The sequence below is a fragment of the Clarias gariepinus genome, chromosome 28 (assembly GCF_024256425.1).
Source record: "Clarias gariepinus isolate MV-2021 ecotype Netherlands chromosome 28, CGAR_prim_01v2, whole genome shotgun sequence".
Taxonomy (NCBI): domain Eukaryota; kingdom Metazoa; phylum Chordata; class Actinopteri; order Siluriformes; family Clariidae; genus Clarias; species Clarias gariepinus.
The window spans coordinates 10,386,631-10,407,461 of record NC_071127.1 but is presented as its reverse complement, the minus strand read 5'-3'; the positions used below and the strand labels follow the sequence as shown (position 1 = coordinate 10,407,461).

At 37.0% G+C, this 20,831-nt stretch overlaps 1 protein-coding gene across 2 annotated transcripts; it reads right to left on the bottom strand.

The window, feature by feature from the left end:
- Window positions 1-3,711: 3,711 nt before the first annotated feature.
- Window positions 3,712-20,477, bottom strand: ldlrap1a (low density lipoprotein receptor adaptor protein 1a). 2 transcript variants are annotated; one of them, XM_053490169.1, is made up of 10 exons: window positions 20,396-20,477; window positions 11,649-11,791; window positions 11,290-11,402; window positions 10,897-11,011; window positions 9,924-9,996; window positions 9,729-9,818; window positions 8,889-9,007; window positions 8,764-8,798; window positions 7,319-7,363; window positions 3,712-3,885 (listed from the first exon to the last, which is right to left on the bottom strand). In XM_053490169.1, the coding sequence occupies exons 1-10, from the start codon at window positions 20,475-20,477 to the stop codon at window positions 3,834-3,836; spliced, it is 867 nt and encodes a 288-aa protein (XP_053346144.1). In that variant the 3' UTR covers window positions 3,712-3,833. The 2 variants fall into 2 exon arrangements, with proteins under 2 accessions (XP_053346144.1, XP_053346145.1); XM_053490170.1 differs by having other exon boundaries at window positions 7,332-7,363.
- Between the last annotated feature and the right edge of the window lie 354 nt (window positions 20,478-20,831).

Genomic DNA, 20,831 nt, shown 5'->3' with positions numbered 1-20,831 from the left:
GACAGCTGAAGATTACAAATCAGACATCTTATTTATAAAAGTGGCCATAAATCTCAGTCAAGCACATTCATTCATATTTTAGCTGTGAAAATATGGGATGCTGATAAATTCCACATATGTGCTCATTAATAACCAGTCTGATGTGCATAATTAAACAAAATGGACAAAAACACATCGTTTTAAAGGATCTCCATTTTTTTCACGGGACAAGTTTAATTTCAAGCTGTTATGTTGTTTGTGAACTGTTTACTTAAAAAAATAGTTTATGTCTTTGGCTGTAAAAATCATAAGCACAATGACTAATGACCTGAATTTGTATTTCAGCTACTCCTTTAAATTTTTACTTTATTCCAGAAGCAAAATCTCAACATCTCTCAAAAATGTATAATTTATTGTAATTAACTTTTACATGAGAAGTCCATCGTTGTAGGGCTGCTTTCTACAGACCAAACAAGTGGAAAGTCTGATGGAGCGAGATCAGGACTCTGTGGAGGAGAAGACTAGTGTAAGCAGAAGATTGCATAAGTATTTTTTAATCCGAAGTTTAGGCTGCAGCTCTTCAATAAGCATCTCACTGTATCGAGCTCTGTTGATTGCTAAACCTTTTTTTCCCCCGCCGGATAACGTTCCAATACTTCTGGCCCTTGAGATGGTAATCCCAGAAAACTGTAAGCACTGATGAATTCTCCAGCTGATGGTTGACTTTTGAACTTCTTCTCGGGCAGTGATTGGGGATGTTTCTGTTCCATACTCCATTTTTGACATTTTTAACATGATATTTTGGCTTTAGGTGACTTTAAGAGGTCGATCCACGATACAAATACAATAAGGTTTAATCTTGCTATTAGGATTCAGCTTTTAGCTAGACTGCAACATCAGGGAAATTATCATGGTAAGTATTGTGTGAGAGAATAGGAATGATAATAAAGCTGATCTCACTCAGCCTTAGCTAAAATGTGTCTATGTTCCTCGGCTGCTCGGTGAAAGAGGCACTAATTTAATTTTGTGAATATGTAAATGTGAGGGAGGGCAAATAACATTTTTGCATCAATAAGAGGAAATGAGAGAGAAAGAAAGAAAAATATCAGGTGAAATTATTTCAAGAAATGAAAGTTTCTATTGACAACTATGATGAGAATGCTGGAGGCAATTCAGTCTGTGTATATGTGTCTGTGTGTGCATGTGTGTGTGTGTGTGTGTGTGCATGTTTGCTCATGGCAGGGAGACAATAAACGGGCCAAGCCTTTCTGCCTCCCACACATTTTTTAGATGTTTGACTGTGCGAGTCCTCAAGAGGACCGTGCGTCACCCGGTTCAACCCACACACACCTGCACTCAAATACACACACGCGGTTTGTGGACTGGTGAGCTTTGAGCTTCACCTCGACAGCTTAGGCTGTCTGCATTATTTAATGCGTCTGCTGCTCAGAGGAAGGCTGCTACCCGGGACGTGCTGAGATTTCTTCGCTCCCAAAAAGACCGCATGGAGAGGCAGGTACACACAACACACATGTGAAAAGCGAGAGAGCAACACACAGGTCTGTGGGTTATATAGTCTTTCCTACGGATGGATACAGACAGGCTTGTGTTCATGGACACATGCACATATGCACATGCATGCAAACATAGCAAGGGGAAAAAGCAGAAGAACACATGACATCAAAATGTCAAAAGTGTAGAGCTGCTGCCCTCTTCTGGTCAAAAAAAAAATCTGTTTTATATATACTCTGAATGCACTATTAAACATAAGACAAAGTCTTACCAAAGCTGATATTCCATAAATTTGATCTCTATGTTTTTGTGTTTTACACATCCTCCCATCTGAAAAACTTGTGCTTTAATTAAATGTTAAGTATAAAATAAAGCATGATGGTTAATACGGCTATAAGAAACTAATCAGCAGCATTGTGGTGTGATGGAGCCCAGGACAAAACAATGAATTTAACAGCACGTTTCCTCACTTTTTTATAAAAAGATCAAATATTACTAGTGAAATCCACCATCTTTGAAGTAGGTGAGGAGGTGTTATTGGAAATGCGTATTTCTGTATGCTTGAACTGGAAACTCCTTCCTTGGAATGATTGATTTAATATTTATGCTTACAGTTTACTCCTACACCTGTAAGAAACCTCTATACACCTGGAGAAAGGGCACTGGTGGCTCAGTGGTACAGGTGTTTCAACATACACCTGCAGCTACAGTAGCAGTTTAAACACACCTTATAAACCAATGTTTTTGTTTTTTGTTTAGTGGTTTATTTTTAACATGGTAAGACAATAGTGGAAATTTCAAAACTATTAAATGAAACATGTGCCATATTTAATATGTGAATAAGTAACAAAAATAACAGCAACATTTATTTGTTATTGTAACATGTGAAGGTCAGCTGTTCTGGAACAGTTCTTGCAAGAACAGTAATGTGTCATGTGCATTTATAAAACCCATCAAGCACCATGATGAAACTGGCTCTCATGAAGACCTTCCCAGGAAAACAAGACCAAACATTACCTCTGCTGCAGAGGAGACGTTAATTTAGAGTCACCAGCCTCAGAAATCACCAATTAATCATCAACCAGCACCTCGGATTAGAGCCGTTATGAAGGATTTACAGAACAGGAGGAGCAGAAACATCCCAATATCAGCTTTTCAAATGAGGTTGTTACATAGTATGGATGCCTTCATCATTATAAAACCCATCAGAGAGTCAATTAAAAACACTGTTGCATTACTTTAAGTTAAAAGACCTTACAACACTTGTTAAACAACATGCATGATGAATCTGTGTCTACTTTATTATATTTATTTATAAAGAGCCAAGAGCTTACTTAAAGTATTAGTAATGTGTTTTATCAGTTTATTATATTAGTAATGAAAAAAATATCATTAATGAGTTGCCATTTAAGGAGATCCACCTACATAATGAAATGTGTACCAGGGGAAACTAAAGTTGGATATAGCCAAGTATGGGTCAATCGAGTTTGTGGTGTTAAACGTTTAACATACATACACCAAACGGAAAAAAATATTTGGCCAAACCTGTTAATTATTTAATTCTGGCATTTCAAATCAGCCCCCTTATCCTCAGTGAATCTTAATGTCATTAATGTGAATCTAAGACATCTTAGACAACGCTATGATCCCAACAGTTTGGTGAAGGCCCTTTTCTATTCCACATGACTGAGCCTCAGTGCACAAAGCAAGGACTATAAATACATGGTTTGATGAGTCCAGAGTGGAAGAACTTGACTGGACCTAACACAGAGCCCTGACCTCAACCCTATCGAGCTCCTTCTTGTCCAACATCAGGGCCTGACCTCATAAACGCTCTACAGAATGAATGGGCACAAATTCCGACAGAAACACTCCAAAATCTTGTAGACAGTCTTTCATGAAGAGTGGAAACTGTTATAGCTGCAAAAGTAGGGCCAACTCCATATTAAAGTAAATGTATTTGGATACAATAGTCCATATAGTGTATAAAGTGATGTGTATACCTAATAAACTGGCAACTCAATCTTCTTTAATAAAACAAACACACACACATATATATATATATATATATATATATATATATATATATACTGATTTTGTTAAACAAAGGAAATATACTGATTGTGAAAATTTTGAAATATGTAGAATATAATAGTCATAGTTTTAGTATTTAGTAAAAAATAGATTATATTGCTTTGGAGTGAAGGAGAAGGAGGCTGTATATAGGTCACTCTGTTCGCTGTAATCTTCAGGCTCTTTGCAGTACCTGGAGGAAATCAGCACCGACTCCAAACCTCTACAATGTGCTCTCGAGGGCCTAAAAGGTTGTCTATGTTGCGTGGTTAATTTAGCCCAGTGTCCAGGATCTGGGGGTTAGTACGGGACTCGGCAAGCCTACACGAAGAGTGACACAGAGAGAAACAAAAACAACAGTTACCTTTTACTGATGGGTTTAAATCTAAAGATCAAAGAGTTTTTATCAAGAGAAGTTGACAGCTACGGCTTGATCACTATTGCTGTTCCTGTACAGGGCCCAAAAGAACAGTTTATGAATTATTTATCAGCTGTGGGAAATTTATGAGAATGTAAAATAAACACTACGTGAATATGTTGTTCAGACATCATTTGCTTTATTTTATAAAACTGTGATGAATTATCTAATGCTAACACACCCTTAAGTCAGTCCTTTTATCATTATCAATATTGCCTTTAATGCTTTGATTTACAGTACATTAACCATGGATAAAAATAATATCCTTATAGTGATTGTGTTTTCTTAAACCATTTTTTTTTACTCAGACCTCTGGACCCGACTATGCTGTCCATATCTTTTTTAATGTAATAATATTAATTGCTATGTTAAATACCAGCACACTAGTGATTATGTGACAAGAGAAAGAATTGAGTAAAATGAACCAGAGGACAAAAATCTTAGACACTCTGTGTTTTGTTTCTTGTTTTTTTTTTTCTTTGATCTTTCTTTTTTTCTGCAAACTTTGGGATACATGTTTATTTCATGACTTCATTATTACTGTAAGTCACTTAAAAAAAACAAATCTAATTTCCAAACATTAGTATTCCAGCAACAATTTTTAATCTTACAGGAAAATATCTGTGGGCTAGAAAAGAAACAGAATATTTCAGACAAAAAAAAACAAAAAAACAAAAAGAGAGCTTCTGGGATTTGCATGCATAAAAAATAAGCAATTTGGATTTTTTTAAAAAGGGACAAAAACTGTGGCTAGTTCGTATAAAACTGTACAAATTGTTGAGACTACATTTTAGAAACAGGTTCATCACACACTTATTTACTTTGTTTCATTAATTACTGTTTACTGCTTTTTATAGCATTTTATTAAATGTAGATTTTTAAGACATCCTTTCTCAACTGCAGTTACTTGTATCTGTCTAAGACTTTTGCACAGTACTGTAAATATACTGTAATTGATGTTCCTGAATGTATACTGTACATAATTGCACAGTGATGTTTTTTCACATATCACAGCTTGTTAAAAAGTATGGTCAGAGTTCAGTCATGATATGAGACCCCAGAGGAGAGAGGGTTAAGAACCTTTCTCAAGAGACCACCAGTGGCAACTTGGTGGAGCTGGGGCTTGAACTTCCAACCTTCTTATCTTTACTCAGAGCTCCAGTACACTGAGCCACCACTGACCATTTTTGTAATGGAACATCTTCTGATGCTAAGCTAGGGTACATCATCACTAGTGTATCCTGCAGGTCATTGGGTGTTTCAAGTCTTTCCAACATCAAACACCCTTACTTAGGTGACCCAGTTGAGGCTGATCAGGCTCTCGGGTTCTTTTAGGTGGTTCTTCTCCTTCTCTTACCTGTGATGCCAAGTGCTGTGTCGGCTCCACAAAGGGACCAGCCTGCGACGCCTCTGCCCCCAACCTCCACAGGTAAGCACCTTGCTTTCCACCCTTCTTTGTGGTATTTCTCAACAAGGCTCTGATATTCTCCCTTCTTCCAGTCTAAAGCCTTCTCTAAACATCCACGTCAAATCTCCACCACTCTGCGGTTTTGCAGGCCTGGGGTGACCTGATCCCTCTGTTCACGTTGTACGTTATAGTCAATATAAACAGATTACCGCTTGGCTCAGTGGTAGGCTTCTTACCTGCCATCCACAAGGTTTGATTGATTTGATTCCCAGCCAATGCCCCGAGTCTGGACACTGGATGCAGGGCTTCCTTACTGTCAGCACTAAGCTGTGGCAACTCTTTAAAAGGAACAGCAACATCATGACAGAATTTACCCTTACCACTCGATCTCTTTTCCTCCGTCTTTTGACGTGTGTCACGCGTATGTGTGTTTTTAAGCCATTCACTCATTAACTCAATTGTATAATCCACAAATAAACCAAGTCTGTATGGAATAGTAATTACTACCTAAACATTATTAGAATGACCTGATTAATGTAAAGCTTTGAGAGCCACGCTGTAACCAGTAAGTTTCAGGAATTTAAGTTGCTGCTATGGTACAAATGTATGCGCTCTACTTATGCAATGATTTCATGACTGTAATATGCTGATTCATTGCCGTTAAGTAAAATACAATCATAGTATCTTCATAGTTTGCAAATACTAATGAATATCCATGTGTTCTCATTTGATCATTAATAATATATTAAAAATGACCACTACAGCTGCAAGCCTGATAGTGTGTTTAATTTTACAGTCGAAGCTTAACACAATCCTGAGTCTAACAAAAATGGATAAATTGAAAAACCTTTGAAGGAAGACGGATCAGATATCAGTTCTCTGGTTGATTGCTGATAAAGTGAGAATTATTATGAACTGATGTACTGACAAGTTAAAACACTTAATAACATTTAATTGAACTTTCATAGAAACTAAATGAAGGTGCAAGTTGCCTTGTCATGTGACGCATTTTTTTAGCGTACGAGCATGTACTTCCAGTTGCACATACTTCCATAGTTTCCATATTTTGCATTTGTGCAAGATTTAGTAAAGACATAGTATATATATATATATATATTAAAAGATGTTATCAAAGCTGGCAGGAAGAACAAAACTGGGCCACTTTAGTTTTGTTTTTAAAGGAACCAATGCCAAGATGAATTATAAATTAAGGGTAAGTTAGGTTTAATGTCTATGTATTTCATATTTTACTTCATTTACATGTCTTTTCTAAATGTTTTAATTTGAAATATGATTATAGGGTTGGTGAAGTATTTGGTAATAATATTAGTAATGGGGCAAAACAGTGGTTTAGTGGTTAGCACTATTGCCTTGCGCCTCCAGGGTTTGGGTTCGATTCCCGGCCAGGCTCGATTCCCGTCTCTGTGTGCATGGAGTTTGCATGTTCTCCACGTGTTTGCTGGGTTTCCTCCGGGTACTCTGGTTTCCTCCCACAGTCCAAAGACCTGCAGGTTAGGCTAATTGACGTTCCCAAATTGCCCGGTGTGTGTGTGTGTGTGTGCCCTGCGATCGATTGGAAGCCTGTCCAGGGTGTACCCTGCCTTGTGCCATAAGTCTCCTGGGATAGGCTCTAGGTCACCGCAACCCTGAATACAGGATTAAGCGGTATAGAAGATGAGTGAGTGAGGGTGAATATTAGTAATATTTTTGTTTGCCTGAAACAGATTATCTGCATGTACATTATTTTCTACGACAAAATGTTTGTCACAGTATGAAATTTGGCCTTAAGAACTCCCGAGGTACCGTTGTTTTTTAGCACAAGGAGAGCTGGGATGATGGAAGACATACAGATTAATCAACATTACTAATTCAACAAGGAAAGTTATTTTATGATGAATTTAGATTATTTTCAAAGAAAACCAAATTACCTAAAACTATTACCTGCACAGTACTCAAAGCTTTCCAAACTGCAGCTAAGGACAAAGAGAGAAAAAAAAATTAGAACCACTACAAAAAAATTTACTATTTACTTTTACTATTTTATTATAGAAACCAACAATCAACAACAGACTCAAGATTTTAAGGAAAGGTTTTGGATGTTGCATTAGAGAATATTTGCCCACATGGCAGAAAATTTTATTCATTATTTTCTCTGAAAAAGTCTGAATTCTGGTATGGATGACTTCTCAGATCACTTTGTTTATGCCTACTTCCATGTGTAACATCATCATCATCATCAGGATTGAACCATGGTTGTGCAGTAAGGTTGAATGTTCTGTTAGCAATCTGTGTGCTGCATATGATTTACATACATTAATTTTGAGGTATATTTATTGAAAAATTTCATAACTATGTAAATTGTTCATGTTTACTTTACAAACAGTACTGTGAAAAAATATATTGAGCCACCCCCATTTCTTCATATTTTTCTCCCAATGAGCCAGACTTGGTGTTTTTACTGTGGCCGTGAGTAATCGATTTCCATGCTTCCTTATGGACGTTTTTGTCTTTTGTTTTGGCAATTTTTTTCCTCTCACTCTCAGTTCAGTCCCTGTATCTGAGTAGTATCAGGGGAATGTTTTTTGTTTGTTTAGCCACACAGTGACCTATAAATGATTCAATTATTAAAAAAAAAAACCATGAACCAGTGATAAACTATTGCAGATGATGAGAGATGAAAAGTATGATGAGTATACTGCTGATTCTGAATGCTAAGTGGTTGGAACGGACGAGAAGGGAAATGAGGTTGCTGCTGAGGCACAAACAACAACAACATAAACAACATTTTTTTTTTATTTATCTTTTAGCACTTTGCAGCTTTTTGAGGTAAAACATTTCATTTAAGTTGACATGAAGAATTGAAGTAGGGGGTGACACAGTACTGTATACCTAACTAATCATTTAAATCCAGGATTGAATTTAATTCAATTAAATCAAGTTCAAATAAGAAACTAAATATTTCTATGCAATCTATACCCATGTTCTCTTAAATCTAACCAACCACAAGTTTTTAGTACAAGAAACAGGGAAGTCAAATAGCTTATAGAGATAAGCTAGGAAAGAATTCATAATTTCTAATAAAGACTTATATTCCACTTCACTGTTGGTTTCCACTTCCAGCTGAGAAACATTCTACATTTTTCATTTTTGTTTTCTCTAGTAAGCTTTTGCTAAGCTTTATCCCACTCTGTGAGGTGAATAACTAAAACAGCAAAGTTAGAAACCAGTGTGATACAGTAGGTGGGAGTATACAGTATGAGTGTAATCGTTTTTTCATTATGTTCCCTGTTCCAGGACGTGTCCTTTTAGTCTGCATAAAAAAAGCACACAAGAGACTGAAACGGGAGTTTATGAGGCAGGAGATGAGTCTCACCTTGAAAAGGCTTCATCCAGACCATCATTTACCTCCTGTAGAAAGTGAAAGAAATTTAGATGCAGCCATTTTATAGGTGCAAAGTAATAAGTGTGTGCACAATAGGCACAGTGGGATGTTCTTACCCAGATGATGTTGTTTTCAGTTTTTTTAGGCATCTCCAGATGGTTCTCCAGATTTTCACAGTTTTCTACCTGAACCTTGGGGCAATCCTCAAAGTCCAACAAGTTCTCTTTAACTGCATCTAAAAAAAGTACATCTTAAAGTAATAGAACATAATTCCTCGCACAAACGACATGCACTTTGTGTCCTAAATTAAATCTTTTAAATTCACTTTGTAAACTTGAAGATGGAAAAATTATTTTCTTATAACATTTCAGCGTGATAAAGAATAGCAGAATCTCCAACAAGCTTCTAATTTCCAATTTCCCTTTAGAAGTAATAAAGATACTCTATCTATCTACAGTATCCGTTCATTAGAAATTATCCAGATCAGATAAAGAGCAATACAGATCTTAAGAAAACTGTGGACTTTTATGGACTTTCCATTTTAAAAAAAAGTTCCTCCATGCGATTGGTGTTTGCTCCAAGTACTCCCACGGTCATGCATATTAGGCTTATTACATCCATGCGTCCATCTAGGAACCTCTGAAGTCCAACTAGGGAACATTGAGGCTGATGATGACCATTGTATTTATTCCCATTTTGTACCATGGTAGGACCTCTGGTCAACATTCACACACTACAAGCAATTTGGAAATGATTAGACTAATTTTCGTTCCAAAATTGTCCTTAGTGTGTGAATGAGTTTGTGAGTGTGTGTAAGTCCCCAGAGATGGACTAGTACCCTCTCTAGGGTGTTACCCCAATTTGTGCAAAAAGTCTCCTGAGATGTACAGTATATGCAGTATATATAAAAAAGAAAATTATAAAGTAAATAGCTATAAGTAGTGTGTGTTCAGTACCAGTTCCATTCAGGCTGAGCAGAGAGACTGATACATCAGATGGAGTATTATTACTCGTCTCTACAACCAAGCCAGGCTTCTCTTCTTTCTCTGCAAATGATGAGGAAAAGAGAGTTGATCCAAGATGCTTTCAGAACTTAAAAAATGACTTAGTGTGGACAGTTTATCTCTTAGTAATGAAGCATGGTGCTTAACCTTCATGGCCGAGCTGCCAGGACTCGAAGGCCAGGTTGAAGGCTTGAGCAACAGTAAGTGTCACAGCCTGAGCCTTAGAAAAGAGAAAATTATATTTAAAAAAAGTAAATAAATAAAAATAATTTGAAAGAAAATGTTTTAACCTGAGACTGGTGCAAAAATGGAAAATGCTACAAGCTTTCAAATTAATGAATCATGTTTCCATTAAAAAAAAATTTCAACAACATCAAAATAGCAGAGTTTATTGGAAATTTACATGAATCACCTGATTTAAATTGGTTAACCCGTTAAAGTTCTGCTCAACCTTTTGGTAGAGCACATTTTGAGCTATCTCTACCACTCATTTGAGGTTTGCTATACCAAAAAAAATCAACTTGAGGTTTTTGTGCCTTTAAAGAGTATACCTTGTCAATTGATTCCAAGCATAACATAAAACAAGATAATAAAGACAATCTAATGCCTAAAACCATTTGTGATGTTTTCTTTGGTATATGTGAGGGTATTCATAGTTTGACCATAAAGTAACATCTCAACCATTTGGAAGAGGTCTATATGCGGTCTTAAAATAAAATAAACAAACAAGCAAACTAACAAAAACATTTGTTTGATTGTAATAATATTTTATTGTTCCCCAAGGAAATAAAAAATACAAGAAAAAACAGTTTTTAAGGTGTACTGGTTGCCTTTTGCTGCTTTGTTATTTGATTTATTATGCAAAATTTGTACTTAGGTTGTTCTTTTTGTTTACAGTCTACTTATGCCATGAAGTAAAAAAAAAAAAAATTCAAACAAGGCCAACAAAGCTGCAACTATTACTTGTTAAAAGAAAATCCTGCATATTTCCCATTTTTATTCTGTACAGTACATTACGATCTTGGCTCTTACTAAGCTGGTGTCTGAGGTGATGTATTGGTTTAAAAAAAGAACAGAATAAACAAAAAGAAACCACACACTTGTATATAAAGACACTCACCACTTTTTTCTTGGCACAGAGGAACGCGTGGCATTCCAGCGTCTCATTTTGCTGGTTCTGAGCGATGTAGGCAAACACTTTGTTGTGCGTTTTGTCCACAGTGCAATACGACATTCTGGAGGGAAGTGATGAAAAGGATGTTATAGTAAATACTAAATAGATGTATGTTGCGGTACAAGTGTAGACTGTATAGGAGCAATTACAGATATTATGGTTCTTTATACAAGCGGGAATAGTCACTGTGAGACTTCTTTGACGATGATTGGCGTGTTTTGGTGTCTGCCTAATAATGATGATGTCAAAAATATCACTTTTTCACTCCTTATTTTCTTTCAAATTTTGTATTCCTTGGTAAGTCTAATGTGCTTCACATAGAGAACCAGAGACATTCACCTGTATATAGAGATGCACTCTAGTGGCTGATTGGATATACGGTCGTAAATGAGCATTTCCTGAGGAGAGACTGTAAGCGAAACTTTAAGGAGCTTCTTGCCACCAGCTTTAGCCTAGAAAAAAAAAAATTAACATCCAAAAAGGAGGATTAGTACAAACATGCATGCAAGAAAGATTACTTGGGACATCATACCAAATTATCTCAATAAAATTATCTTGACCAGTTTCTATATCAGCCTGTGCTAGAACATGTTTTTTATGTCAGATTACACAGTGAAGATCCTCTAATGACAGATTCGTGATAAAAGGAAACGACTAGGTAAGTAAATATCAGGTAGTATGGATGTGAAGATGCGCACCGTTGCAGCGATCCTTCTGATGGCAGCAGCTGACACATCTTCACCTTTGGGCTGGTCAACCAGTGTCATTCCCATGTACCTGAGGTTAAAGGTCATGCCATCCACAAGGGTCTCCCTCATGTCTGTCCAGTTCTCTGGAAGCTCTAGGAAAATAGAATGAGGTAAAAATCTACAAACAAGAGTTTACGGTATAAAAAAATAAAATAAAATAAAAAGTGTTAAATAATTATGGGTTATATATGAAGCAGACAGAACTGGTAAAGTTCTTCAAAAGCATTTAAACAAAGCTAAACAACATTCCTGGAAAATATGCTATCACCTTGAATTGTTTGCTTTTTACCCTACAGCCATATCAGAAAGCTTAGGCTTATAATAGACCATGATAAAGACAAACATCTGCAAATGTCTGTGAACATTTCATATGCTGTCTGCACACATCTTGACTGCTACTTCTGTATGTTTTTTTAGTAACAGGAAAGATGCAGATCTGACACAGTAATAATTTGGGTTTGTCACAGTCGACAGTTTCGGGTGATAAATCAAACTTAGCCTTCTCAGTTACACAGATTATGCAGCGTGAAATCAGCAACAAGAAAAAAAAATGCTGCATACATACACATCACTAATTTTATATACACACACATATATATTATTGATGCTATTATGTGACCGTGTATATAATAATATAATTGAAAAGAATGATCAAAAATACCCGTAAACACACTCCTAAACCTTGTGGAAAGCCTTCTCAGAGGCTGTTATAAAAAAAAAAAAGTATACACACTTCATGTTTCATATTCATATAATATTAATGATATTATCATATTATCAGAACAATATATATATATATATATATATATATATATATATATATATATATATATAGCAACACATTTAGTGTTAAATATTTATTTATAACTCAGTTATAGGGGCTTTTGTGGTTGGTGCGGTCTGATCCCGATGACGTCACGCGTCCTCACGCTGTGCGCGTGTTTTCCTTTCCGCTGTAATATTGTGTAAACGTCGTGTTTATAATGCTTTATCCATGCTGTTTTTAGATGTTCAGAATTCACACAACAAAAATAAAACTTGTGTCCGTGTCCTTAAACCTTTCACACAACCGGCGCTTCGTTTATCCGCCGTTTAAAAACTACAAAAACCGTTGAAAACTACAACCCCCAGTGTAACGTGCAGCCTGCTTTACGGCTCTCGGTGTCGCGAACAGTGACGTCACACGCATTCTTAGGAGCGATCCTACTCCTCGCTGAAAGTAAGAATAGGAAGCTTCGTAAATAACTTTTATCTCCTGCTCTGAGCTAGGAATGATTTCAGCTTGAAATGTGCGATTCATAGGAGTGACTGTGAGACGGTGAGTGAGTAACGTTAATCTGATAAGAATGAGTTCTAAAAGGAAGCCGAACTGGAGGGAGGATGAGAGCGTGCTGCTGGCGGAGGAGGTGGTGAAGCGGAGAGATATTATTAAAGGGAAAGCTCCCACTTATACCTCTAAAGATAAGAAGAATGCATGGACGGCCATTTCCGAAAACATCAGTGCCGCCTTTCGGTTTGCCACCCGTACTCCTGAGGAGTGTGAGAAGCGCTGGTACGCAGTGTTAATGAAGTGCAGGGGCGAGATTACAGCCTACAGGGAATCCCAAGAATCAGGTGTGTACACTGTTAAATTGTGTAAAAGTGTCCAGTTCAATTTGCTAATTGCAATATTAATTACTCCATTTTTTTTCCGTTGTTCCATAACCGTGCAGATGGTGGCACTCCACCCAAACCTCTAAGTGCCCTGGCAGTGTGTGTGCAGCAGTATCTGGGGCTATGTAAAGTTCCAGTCTCGCCTGTACCCAGCCATGATACCCCACTCCTCCAAGTCATGAAGATAGAGGACCGGTGGGATCATTTCCTAATCCTACACATTTAAAACTTTTATTGCAGATTATTATTATTATTATTATTATATATATATTTTATTGCACTGCATTTTTTTCCCACAGGAAATTCCTTGAGCCCATCATCACTCCCATTGTCCCAGTGGAGGATTCATGGACAAGACCCCATACTCCCAGCGATGAGGAATTAACGCTGGATCAGCTAAAACGGGAGAAAATTAAAATGCAGATGAAAGTGTTGAAATTGCAGGAGGAATATTACACTCTGAAAATTAAAAAACTGAATAAATAATAAGTGAGTGTGCTGGTGGACTGCTGTTCAGGAGGTCCTCGGTTCAACCCAGGCTGCTACTGTTGTACCCTTGAATATCCAATGTGCCTGGTGGCATGTAGACAGGCCCTTTATATATACACTACCGTTTAAAAAGTTTTAGAACACTTTCTAACTGCCTGGTCACTCCTGATTTTTCTTTCTTTCTACATTGTAAAGGAATGCTGAAGACGTCCAAAAAATGCATTAATCTCCTTTGAACAGTTAATGGTGAGATGTGTCTGCTACTTATGCTCTGTAAAGACTTCATAACGCCTCTAATCTGAGGTTCTGTTAATTGGTCATTTTTAGGCTGATAACTCTAAATGAACTTCTCGTCTGCGGCAGAGGTAGGTTTTGGTCTCGGCATAATACATGATCTGTATTATTTCATTTTTGTCCAAACTCTATTTTTTTATAAGCTCTAGTATATTTTTCCATTGAATGTCCACACATGTCTCTGCCAGAACACCATTTTCCTGCTGCTCCTAACCAGTTAGGACACCTCCAGAGCTCTTCTATACGTTTTGGTGAAGATAGGAGTGATTTCCTATTTTAGGAATATTGATTAATTTGCTCTTACTTCTACTCCTAAAACTCCTAGAACCAATATATATATATATATATATATATATATATATATATATATATATATATATATTAGGAGTTTTAGGAGTAAAAGTAAGAGCAAATTAATCAATATTCAATATGAGGTATGTGAATATATATATAATAAGAAGTGACATGTTCCCTGATGCATCTCAAAGGAAGCCTTCTGTCTCCCCTGTTGATTAAAATACAAATTTTGGGGGGTTTAGACAACGATTTACTAACAGCCTGTATGGCAGACTGAGCAAAACGCTGGCTGGTTCTGTGTGTTTGCCTTAATGATATACAATTACACATTTCCACATAAAAGCACCATATACACAGAAATATCTATGCAAATCTAGTAATTTTGCACCTGCAACTACGTCTGAAATTCTTTTTAGAAACAAAGACTGTGTGCCCAAAGTAGCATGACTGAAAAGCTGGTACAAAAGCCTATTTTCTTTATTTGAGATAAAAAAAAAAAAAGAAAAAAAAGTATTCTTTATTATGAGGGATGTTTGAGTCAAATCAGAACATCTGATTGTGCAGAATAACAGAACACAGTTATAAGAGTAAAAACTCCCTTTACTTCACTATATAATCCTCTGCTACACTAATGCACTTATCCCAGTGTTTAACAAGTGCTTGGACACCATGAAGGTGAAATGCTGACTACCCAGGAACTCCTTTGAACTTTGAACATGTGGAGTAAGGTCAGGACTGTACGTGGGATGTGGCAATAAATCCCACCTGAGTTATTGTAATTTGTAAGTGGTGTTTGTGAATGATTGCGTACAGTTCTCACAGACAGATGTGTCTCTTCCACAAGATGGAGACAAGTTACCCGTTGATTTTTAAGGATCAGGCCTTCTACTTGCTACATGTAAATGTTCACTAAATGACTGCAGTGGGGTCTGAGGCACCTTAGACAGGATCATCATTCCTGACATATGGCCTTCTTTAAAACGTTCAAATTTAAATTTTAAACAAATGCACAATTCTATTTTTTTACTGCAGCTAAGAGTCTCTTCACTGTACTGTACTCTGGAAATGTCAGTTGTATTATACCTTCATTCATGGCTAATTCCACCACAAATCCAGATTTGACTTGAGCACCCCTTGTGGATTATAATTTTATATTATAATACCCTTTACACAGTCTTTAATTTGTGAATCTTTACTTTTGCATATAGAATCCTACTGACTGATAATATACTCTTTAAAAACTTGACAACAGATACACTGCCTGGCCAAAAGGTTGCACACACTAATATTTCATTGCACTGCCTTTTGCTTTGATTACAACCGTGGCCTGATTTTGATAAGCTTATACAATATCACAACATTTACTTTCATCCAAAGTGACATTAATTTCTCTTCAATTTTCTTCTTGTATTGATTATGGGAGAGTCGGAATGCTGCATAAAGTCTTCTCCAGCACGTCGCAAAGACTCTTAATGGGGTTAAGGTCTAGACTCTGTGGTGGCAAATCCATGTGTGACACTGATGTCTCTTGGAATATGCCATCAGACATGAAAACATCCATTTATGGAAATACCTGGTCATTCTGTATATTTATGGGTATATTTAGGTACCCATGACTCTGGAACAGGGTAAATCTGGACTCATCACACCACATGACTTTTTTCCAATGCTACACAGTCCATTCTTTATGCTCCCTAGCAAACTAAAGCCTTTTTTTTTAGATTAGTTTCACTGATACGTGTTTTTTTTTTTAAGTCTACACAGCTGTTTAGTCCCAATCCCTTGAGTTTTCTTTGCATTGTGTGTGGAAACGCTCTTACATTAACTATTAAACATAACCATGAGTGCTGCTTTTCTAATTACTTGATTGCAAATCATTAAACATTTGATTCTCCCATTATGCTCATTCGAGATGTTTTTCCGACCATGCGTCTTCCTTGAAGATGATGGTCCACCACTATCCTTCCAGGTTTTAATAAAAGGTTTTTACAGTTCTTAACCCCATTTTAGTCATTTCAGAAATCCCATTAGTTGTTTTCTTTACATAGTGCCCTTCTGAAACTTTGCCATGACTACAGGATTTGTCCTATGACATGGTTGTTTAAGAAATGAGAAGCTACTCACTGCATCAGTTAGGGTTAAATAATTAGTTGCCAGCTGAACCATACTAATCAATGCAGTAATCTAAGTGTAATCATTTTTGTTTTTGCCGGGCAGCAAAATAACCTGATGATTTCACTGGCTATGCATTGCACTTACAGCTGAGTTTCTGCGACATGTTTAGTTCTATCGATACGGAAAAAAACCCTTTCAGACCTAACAAGTTGTCCTGTAATTAAACGTCTTGCAGTGATTTAATGAAAAGTAAAGGAGCCTCTGGTGTAAAAGCTCCCAGGTGACATTTCTGGAAATAAGACCTCTAGCGCATTACTGGTGATTATCCTCAGGCACTCTTAGAGGAGATCAATAACGAGGCCAAAGTGATCTCAGGCAATCTCAGAAAATGCATAAAGGAGACACTCAGGAGGCTTTTCTTTTTTTTTTTTTTTCTTTTTTTTTACTATGGGAACATTGAAATCAAGAAGGTTAAAACAAATGGCCATTGGTCTTTCGGCTGCTCCCATCAAGGGGTCGCCAACTATAACTTGTCATAGGTTTTACACCGGAGGTCCTTCCTGACGAAACCCTCCCTTTTTATTCATTTGCATTCAATGGCTGGGGTTTTGCATTGGCTGGGAATCGAACCAGGCAAGAAGGAGTGTTAGGGCAAATATTTTGTTCCAAATAATTCAGACTCACAGGAACCACAGGTTAATCGAGGTCATCAGAACAAATCTAATTTTTAATGGGAAGTAGCAGTGCTGTGCATACTATGACCTTTTGAAATAAACAGGAAATGACTCTAGTTTATATAATTCCCCCCATATCATAAAATAAACAAAGGGAAAAAAAACAAAGTAAGATATTGTCATGATGGATATCTCAGTTCAACAAAACACAGATGTGCTGTAAGTTACATGTGACAAATAATTGAGTCTTAATCTAAAAGCTGAGAGGAATGTGGGTGCAGGACACTCGAGTTCTCCACTCGACTCCAACCTTGGCATGCCACATCTTTATGAAGTCCAGTTTGTGCACATAGTCGTGCTTAAACATGTTGGTGGAACATTGATGAGAAGAAGAAAAATCTTAATGCTATTAAGTATAAAGAAAGATTTAAAACAGTTGTGTGTTTTTGAAATTGTGACAACAGTACAACAGGACATAAAGTTGTACAGGCGTGCATAAAATCAGTTTCCAAAATGCACAGTGCAGTCACTTTAACCAGCCATATTAGATTGAGGTAATGAATCATTTTGCTTCCCATCCATCCATCCATCCATCCATCTAGGAACTTCTGTAGTCCAACGGTAACTGTGGTAGGACCTGCAGTCAACCTTCACACACTACAGGCAATTTGGAAATGCCAATTAGCCTAATCTGCATGTCTTTGGACAGTGGGAGGAAACCAGAAAACCTGGAGAAAACCAACCAAGCATGGGGAGAACATGCAAACTCCATGCACACAGACCAGACACAGGAATTGAACCCAGGACCTGCAGGTGCAAGGCGAGAGTGCTAACCACTAAGCCACTGTGCCGTCATTTTGTTTCCCGCTGGAGCATATTTCCGAAACGGGCCCTAATTTCCATTTAACGTGGACGTTCCTGCTTCTACACCATCCATTTCAAACAGATGTGTCTTCCAGTTGTTGTCACACTCCATCCAACCCATGTAAGATTTAAAAGATTTAGCACAAGCTGCTAGCTGATCCTAACACAGCAGGTGGAAATTCCAGTAGTGCGATTTTGTTTTCTTCTCAACAAGCAAATTCGACTGAGTTTAAAAAAAATATTTATTTTTTACATTCTCTTTTTAACATGGACTACCTGCCTGAACAATAGTGGCTCAGGGGTTAATTTTGTCGGGGTTCTTCGAAAATTCGCATAGCAATAAAAGGTTCAGTTAATCATTTTACATTTCATTGCTACTGATGCGTTTCCCCCTAGTTAGTCGACCTTCTGCGTATGAGCAGGACATGGACATGCCAAGAGATCTGGCTATAAATCGAAGCTCCATAAATCCCTGTAAAAAGGCCACTTGAGTCAGTCTTCATTACAAAGCAGTCGTTTTGCAGCAAATGGTGCAATTTTTCATTAAAAGTGTGTGACTTTGGAGCTTTGGAAGGGCACCAAGTCTGATTTTGAACAAGAAATGATTTCTGTAACATGGTAAAAGGAGGTTTTTAAGCAGGGGGCATGATTAGGTCTCGCTTGTAAAATGTTAAACATGTCTTTCATTTGGTTCATTTGCACTTGATTTATATCGATACATAGCTAAAATTCTAACAAAGAAAATAACTGGTGGATGTTGAAAGGAGGTTTATGGGGCAATAATGACTGAATGGGTTTGGATCTTGTCTCTATTGTAATAAACATGCCTGTTTGTATGCTTTTTGAAGCACCTATACCTGTGCAAAAATTTGGAAAGTGCTGAGTGTGAATAGCTGTTGGCCATGCTGTGTGGTCAACATGCCAGTTATTAGAATGCCAAATAAACTGCTTTCGAAGTGCATGTTACCAAGAAATATGATTCATCTCTCTTCTGCTTGAATTCTAGGAATGTGGTATTAAGAAGCCTTTAAACACTAAGTAGCTCCTATGGTGTCGCGACCATGTTGAAGTTTTCATTTTAGAAAGTAGACTCATGGGCTTTTCAAGCTGTAAATAATTTATCACCATAAGAAAAGAGTTATGGTATCCTTTAACAAGATTGTAGTATATTATCAGGACGTCTGAAAAAGAATGGAGCTTCTAGGATGACATGCTGAAGCCATATTACATTATGGCCAGAATTACGCCACAAATGATGTACCTTTTGTCCCACTCACTCACTTATCTTCTATACCACTTTATCCTGTATTCAGGGTCGGGGAGATCTAGGGCCCATCCCTGGACGCTTTGGGCACGAGGCAGGGTACACCCTGGACAGGGTGCCAATCTATCGCAGGGCACACACATACAGTCACTTACACACTCATTCACACACTACAGGCAATTTGGGAACGCCAATTAGCCTAACCTGCATATCTTTGGACTGTGGGAGGAAACCAGAGTACCCAGAGAAAACCCATCAAGCACGGGGAGAACATGCAAACTCCATGCACACAGAGACGGGAATCGAACCTGACTGGGAATCTAAATTTTGCAATTGACATATATGCAAAAAAATGGGGGGCACAGCAATGTGTGTATTATTAATACTTAAAGTACTCTGCAGAAGTCTTATTATCTGTAGTACACATTATATTTATATATGGTTATTATGTCTGCATTATTACATACAAAACCACTCAATATTTCCAAACATACCTAAAACATAATAATAAATAAACAACATTACAAAAGAATGTTTTCATGCCTGTAAGAAATCAATATATTACATAACAGACCAGTTTTCAGATAAAAACAAACAAAAACAACAACAACAACAAAAAACGCTAAAATGTAGGCTTCCAGGATTTTGGCATTTTTATTGTGCCCAAGACGTTTGCACGGTAAGTAAAACAGCTGTTAGGTTTTACTGAGCATGCTGGAGAATATGCATAACTTTGTCACTATTACTCCTTTCTATTTTTATGCAAATCCCAGGAGCCTACATTAGGTTTTTAGTTTTTATCTAAAAAAATGGTCTGTCGACTAATATATATTTAATTTTTCTTACAGGCATGCAAATATTTTTCTACAACATGTAGTTACATTAATTGGGTCTGTACATAATATGTAGACATGATAAACATATCAAAACAAACATATAACAAAAGTTGTACTAAAGATATAAGTCCATGTAATACGGAATAATGTTAATTGAGCCAAAGACTTCAAGAGTCAAAAGATAGAAGTATCTTTAAAATCTTTACCCACTTTTATGTTTAGCTGCGTGCCACGGTTGCTTGGAGACACTCGGACTCCGGATGACCCTTCTCGCTGATTTCAACACGTCCATATTGTAATCAAAATACTAAAAACCCCAATCAAATGCAAATATTCACTGCTTATAGGCGTTTCATCCTCCTTTGTGAACTTTCTCCTTTCTGCTTTAATACTGTTATTTAGCTGCACTCATTATTCAAGCCAGCCTTGAGTGGGCGGAGTTACTGGTGTCAATCATAAAAAACTCGGCAAAGCCACCTCATCTATTAGCACTGTACATAAAATTTTATGCTCATCTTCCTCCTAGAGAATTTCCCCCACAACACATTCACTTCTGCCTTTTATATGCAAGCTGAGAATTCATTTCTTGCACTTTTGCACATAACCCTTTAATTTTTATTACATTTTGAACCTTTCTCTGTAAGAT

What these genes read in the sequence shown, in the direction of transcription:
- ldlrap1a (XM_053490169.1), bottom strand. Translation starts at nt 20,477, where the DNA reads ATGGACGTGTTGAAATCAGCGAGAAGGGTCATCCGGAGTCCGAGTGTC. An exon ending in GCACGCAGCTAAACATAAAA is followed by an intron (nt 11,792 to 20,395) that starts GTGGGTAAAGAT and finishes CTATTTTCCTAG; the next exon opens with AGCTTCCAGAGAACTGGACA. An exon ending in TGTGCAGGTAATAGTTTTAG is followed by an intron (nt 3,886 to 7,318) that starts GTAATTTGGTTT and finishes CTCTTCGTGTAG; the next exon opens with GCTTGCCGAGTCCCGTACTA.